This window comes from Rhipicephalus sanguineus, chromosome 4 (assembly GCF_013339695.2).
Source record: "Rhipicephalus sanguineus isolate Rsan-2018 chromosome 4, BIME_Rsan_1.4, whole genome shotgun sequence".
Taxonomy (NCBI): Eukaryota; Metazoa; Arthropoda; class Arachnida; order Ixodida; family Ixodidae; genus Rhipicephalus; species Rhipicephalus sanguineus.
Genome location: NC_051179.1, coordinates 121,690,220 through 121,696,311, shown reverse-complemented (window position 1 = coordinate 121,696,311; position 6,092 = coordinate 121,690,220). Strand labels below are relative to the sequence as shown.

The 6,092-nt window shown below is 48.5% G+C and overlaps 1 protein-coding gene across 1 annotated transcript; it reads right to left on the bottom strand.

The window, feature by feature from the left end:
• Positions 1-288: 288 nt before the first annotated feature.
• On the bottom strand, positions 289-1,874 carry LOC119391564 (uncharacterized). Its single transcript, XM_037659243.1, has 2 exons — positions 1,759-1,874; positions 289-841 (listed from the first exon to the last, which is right to left on the bottom strand). The coding sequence occupies exons 1-2, from the start codon at positions 1,872-1,874 to the stop codon at positions 289-291; spliced, it is 669 nt and encodes a 222-aa protein (XP_037515171.1).
• Between the last annotated feature and the right edge of the window lie 4,218 nt (positions 1,875-6,092).

Here is a 6,092-nt window from a genome sequence, read left to right as displayed (position 1 = left end):
TCCCTGCCGAACAACTTGAGGTAATCCCTCAACACTATTTCTCCAATCACCAGCCACCATTCCTCCTGAGCTGTCAATGGTGTCTGCAAAGTTCCATGGACAATAACTGCCAGCATGCCTCCCTTCTTGCATGAGGTAATTGTGAAGACAGCAGCAAGCAGACACAACTGCAACTGCATTATCCGGCAGAAGGCTCATTCTATTTCTCAGGACTCTCCAACGGGCACACATAATTCCAAATGTGTTCTCAATGCATCGACGTGCTCTAGAAAGCCTGTAATTGTAAACTCATTTTGGTGTGCCTGCTGCATGCATGCCAGCGTACGGCTTCATTAAGTTTGGCTTGAGGGGAAACGCGTCGTCGGCAACAAATACATATGGAAGCTCTGGACCACCAAATGGAAGATCTGCTGGAGCAGGGAAGTTGCCCGCATTGTCGACAAGCTTACCCAAATTTGATTTTGCAAAAACACCCCCGTCGCTCTCGCGCCCGTAGCACCCAATGTAGACTGAAGTAAGTTTGTAGCCCGCGTCACATGAGGCCACCAAGTTCACACTGAAACCTTGCTTGTAGTTAAAGTACAAGCTTCCAGAGTTCGGTGGTGCATTGAGATGAATGTGCTTTCCGTCTATAGCGCCGACGCAGTTTGGAAAGTTCCATCGTCGCGAAAACTCTTCAGCAACGGCAACGAAGTGCTCGCGGGTGAGTACTGGAAACACTCTTGGCTGCAGGACTTTCCATATCGCTTTACAGACTTTGGGCACCAGGCCTGACAACGTAGACTTTCCGACCCTGAAACTGTAGGACAACGACTGGTAGCTGTTCCCGCTGGCCAGGTATCTAAAAAAAGACGTAAAAGGTTATTACAAGGCAGATTAGCGTCGCACAATATTTTCAGACAATTGACGTTCAAATTGCCTTCAATGTTCACTATGGTGCCGTAATTGAGCACACCGTATAACCCTTATAATCGGCTAAATATTGCTCCTTCCTATGTTAAGCTTTACACTAATTATTAATTACACTGGGGTCCTAGAATTATCAGGAACGACAGGCGTGTTCCCCAGACTGCATCAGCCGGTCCGTACCAGTGCCATAGGCAAAGTTACTTTTACGTTTACGAAAGCCTTGCAGGCTTTCGTAAACGACTTTTGTATTACAATACATGAATAAAGTAAAAGGAGTGCACATAATTGGATAAAGTTTGTCATTTGTAAATCACGGCTTTCGTTTAAGTATGCTTGTAATGTACTTCTTTTGGAGTATTGCTACGAAAAGAATGCATCGCTTCCCAGCAACCCATTCAACGTGCAAGCCTAGCGCAGGCTGTTGCCATTTCAGCGCTAGGTGGTGGTAATTACAATAAAAATTGAGAGCACGTCTTACATCAGAGTGATTGCCAAGCGCTCCGCTGACGACAAGCAGGGTCGCAAGTGGGTTCTTTGCACGTCGATGTATGGTCGCACCATGTTTTCAAGAAAGTCAGAAAAGCAGCGCGAATATCGCAACAGCGTTTCGCATGTTATAGTCCAAATGAACTCTTCACTCGAGCTTCACAGCGCGCGACTATAAGTCACCGCAGTGACTATAAGACGGAAATGTCAGTACGCATCGGACAGCAACTTTACCGCCGCCAAAAAAATATTTAAGAAACGACCCTCCGCACAAATACACAGTTATGGCAGCGGCTCACCTGCATTCGCGTCCGCAATTACAAGCCGACAAAAATGACAGAAACCTCCGGATAATAAGCTTACCTCAGCGTAATAGCCAGACGCTCAGCTGATGACAGAGATTCTCGCAGTGGCGTCTCTTGAACTTGAATAAGTGGTCGGACAAGGCTTTCGAGGAAGTCGAACTGCTGTGGTGACATCCGCACGAAATTGTAGAACAACGCCGTATCACCACTCCTCAGCCTCGCGAAAAGATTGTGGAAATCTCCGTCAACTGCCCTACTGAGGAATATTTCACGAACCCACATTGTTCTACGACGTCGCCGTCTGCGTCGGTTAAGCTCATAGACGATGATAAGATCATTTTGAGCTTGAAGAGCCTCGAATTCCGCTAGCAGCTGCTTGCTAACAGGCGCCATGTTGGAAAATGAGAAACGCAGTTGCCTTCAGAGCGGTGATTGGCCCGTCGCAAAAAACGTATATTACCGAACGGCTAAATGTGAACACTCGTAGTCGCTAGCAACGTAAGCGGACGTTACAACAGTTACGCGATACGACACTTACGACAGATGCGACTGCAGTCTGAACGCGGCTTTACTTACCACCAGCGGTATAACGGTATAAGCGTGTATCTACACGGCGGACTTCACCGCGGAAATATCTTCCGCGGAGGATCTTTCCGCCGCCCGTCCGGCTGCGAAGCACATCCAGACGACGGACGAAGCGAGCAGACGGACGCGCCGGAGAAAAAAAAAACCATGGCGGCACTGTCTGAAGCGAAAGCTGCGCGCTTCGAATCTTTAAGCTCTTCGTTGCGCATTGCGTGGGCTGTTATATTCGTGGACAACTTTTCTTGGCAATGAAGGGAAAGCTACGGGGGCGGAGCGTATGCACATGTACTGCTACGCGAAGTAGTCCGGTTTGGCGCGCGTCTCGTAATGCCGTGGAAAGTGATGGCTAGCGTTGCATTTCGACGCAAACGCTGCTTAGCGTCTAAGGTACGGGTAAAAGGCGCGACTTTTTCACGCACGCAAAAACGCAAAGTACCAATGTATAAATACAAATATTTCGCTTGTGTGCAGTGCGTTCCGTCTCAAAAAGCTACATGTGGAAAATAAAGAAGTATTTTATATATCTCACGCAGAAAATACGGACGCATTGCAGGACTACATTCATTAGCGGTAGGATACGTGCATTGTGGCTCTGTAGCCTTCGCTTCATTGCCAAGAAAAGTTGTCCGCGAGTACAGTCCCAAACTGACGACTGTGTCGGCTTTAGGCATAGAGTTTCTTACAATAATACCTAGAGGGGAATCTGGCGCTAGTGTCTACGCGGGCTCCTTGAGACGCGCTTCAACCACCATGGGAATGATGGGAAGTACAGGCTTCGGATTTGCTTCGGATGGATTAGGTTCTTGAGATTCGCGACGCTTGTTTGCCGAGTGTAAAACAAAGTGATATGAAGTTAATTCCAATTAAAACTTGCTTAATCCTTTTGTATGTAAAACTTATTGCAAAAAGTTTGCTTGACCGTGAGATGGAACTGAAACCTGAACAAATTCAACCACCAGGGTATGCATTACTCTGCAACTGTGTTCCAGATTTGGCATCACCAAATAATGAATTATTTTTGTACAACACTTGAAAAGAAACACGCTTGTTTTTCCCTCGAAAGTACGCATTATCTATTTATGGAAATAACAGTGCTGGATTGAGTGAGAAACACTTAACGTATCGTGTGCTGCGATGCCAGGTGCGTCTGTTCAAGCGGTCTGCCTCCAACGCATCTTTCGTTTTGTTGTGAAGTCGAGTCAGAGAAGCGCGACGCTGCGTCTACTTAGCTTCGCCGTCGTTTTGCGGCTGATTTGAACGAGTTTTGGTAAGACGCGCTTATCAAACAAACGTGAACTCGATGCAGTTTGCTGCACTGACATGGGACGCTACATCTGTGCGCAGCGGTGAGTGCACGACGCTTTGCTAAAACTGTCAAATACAACCTGTAAAGCTGCAGCGTCGCAGCAAACCAAGAGATCTAGCGGTCTTCAGCCTCTTTGAACAACAAAGGCGCTGCTTGAATGCTTTGAAACGCACCCCACTACCCACGCCTCGCGAAGAACGAAACTGAAACTGTAGAAAAAGATCCGTAGACAGTTCGCTAGCTAACGCTATCCAATCCGAAGCCTGTACTTCCCATCATTCCCATGGTGGTTGAACGATCGCAGCGCCAGTTTCCTCTCTAGGGTATTGTATGAAACTCTATGGCTTTAGGTTTGTGTCCTCAAGCTTCGCCGGCAACGTATTCATGACAATTTGGTACTGTTTCCGAGTGCCGTACTCGTTTTCTGAGAGCTGTAGGCTTAGCGAGTGCCTATATTGGCAGAACATGAGATCGGTGATCTGCGATAGCGCGAGTGCTACCAAATCTCAGAGGTCATAATAATGTGCGAATACTTGCTCGTTCCATTTTTCTCTTGATGGCGCAGAGCAGTCTGAAAGTCAAAAACACATTCATCGCTAGCAAAAATATTGGAGGTTTTCATGTTTCTGCCTATGGCGCAGAGTTTCTTTGAAGTTGAAGATCGAGTTGGAAAGAAAGCGACGATTACCTGCAATGGCTGTAGTTTTGTCAGAATTAGACGAAGAAGAACTCTTGTTGCCTGCAAAAAGAGCGTGTTGGCAAAAGGACTACATCGCCAACAAGTATCTCGGTATGCGGCATCAACTGTACCGTGAGCTTTCGGTCAGTGACACCGAAGAATACAGGAGGCTGCTACGAGTGTCAAGAGAGCAGTTCGTTCAGCTGCTGTCATGCGTGGGTTCTCGCATTGAACGGCAGGACACCGTGATGCGGCTTCGTCGGCTAAATCTAGGAAACAAAAAAAAAATAGAGCAGGGCTTGTTGCCAGACCTGTAATGGCAGCCTCGGCTAAATCTGTTGTGTTATTCCGCGCGAATCCGAATGCGAAAAAGAGCTTGGCATTTTCCGTCTGCGGATGCGGCACGGATGGCACAAATCCGTGACGCGGGGTCACGTGATGCGCCGTCCGCGGCGGAAAAGACGGATTCGGTCCATCGTGTGGATACACGCTGAAACGGTGTATATTAATAGCTCGCCGCTGTTTTGCCGGCGCATCCATGGGCAGTGGTTGAGTTGTCTAATACAGCAGGCTGGAGCGCCAGGGATCGAATCACCAGTCGGGGTGCCTCGGAAACTTTTTTTGTGCTTTATTTTTCTTCTTGCCTTATATATATATATATATATATATATATATATATATATATATATATATATATATATATATATAACATATCTGGAGCATGACGGCGACGGCAAAAATTAGCCGAGGGTCTATATATTTGTATGCCACAATAAAAGAACAGGCCACGTTGGCCAGACAGACGAAGCCAGAAGCTGGAGCGGTGTAGACGCGTTGGCCTGGTCTGACGCCAACGTTCGAGAGGCCAATATCTGTCGGAGTGACCTGGTCGAGCATCAACGCCCGAGGGACTCGAGAACGACACGTCTTCTGCCCCGGAGCCCAGCGGACGCAGAACCTGCGACATCCTGCCTGGCCCGTCTCGTCTACGACCAAAAAACGCAGCCACGACCGCTGAGTCAAGCCGCAAACGCATGAGCGCGTCATTTGTTTTAACTGACTTCTAAATAAGTTTTATATTTTGCTTGCTGTGCTTTGTGTTCGTTTCTTCATTTTTGTGTTTTAATATATTGAGATCTTCGGCTGGCGGCACTCGTGACGATTTTTCCGCACTCGTGCGGTGCCGCACGTTCGGCTGGGCCGACCACGACACGAGTGCACGCCACCGCAACCCGTGAGATGGACGGTGGAGCGTGGTGCAATCCCGTCGTTCAGCGCGCGCTGGATGACGACGCGGCGACGTTCCATCCAAGGAGGTTAAAATAAACCTCCTTGGTTCCATCAGTGCAGGCGCAATTTACAGCTGGCGCTGCAGCAGAACACGGCCGGACTGGAGGTAAAACATGCGTTGGCTGTTAATCATCCGGCCGTGCTCACACAAGGCTACTTTTGCTGTGGGGATTTCACCGGAGAGCGAAGACGATGCAGAAACTGCTAACCTTCGTCCCGTTTGTGTAAAAATCACTCACCAAGAGTGCGTGGAGAACGTACGAGCACACGCTGGACGCACAGGGTCTCGCAAGCGTCTGCAATCGTCTGGTTTTCCGTCGTTTGCGCTCTTAATCCCAGTACAAGTACGCCGTTTCAAAATGTCATCTGCGGAAATTCGACTGCTGTGCTCGTCTCGTTGACGGCGCTGCCGTCGCAGACTCGAGTTTAGTGGCTCACACGTTCGTCTGGCCCGTAGCGGGGCCTGAAACTCGGGCGGTGCTTCACTTCCACCGTAACTTCCCTTCCACGTAACTTCCCTTCCACCGACCGC

What these genes read in the sequence shown, in the direction of transcription:
- LOC119391564 (XM_037659243.1), bottom strand. Translation starts at nt 1,874, where the DNA reads ATGTCACCACAGCAGTTCGACTTCCTCGAAAGCCTTGTCCGACCACTT. An exon ending in CGTCTGGCTATTACGCTGAG is followed by an intron (nt 842 to 1,758) that starts GTAAGCTTATTA and finishes GTCTTTTTTTAG; the next exon opens with ATACCTGGCCAGCGGGAACA.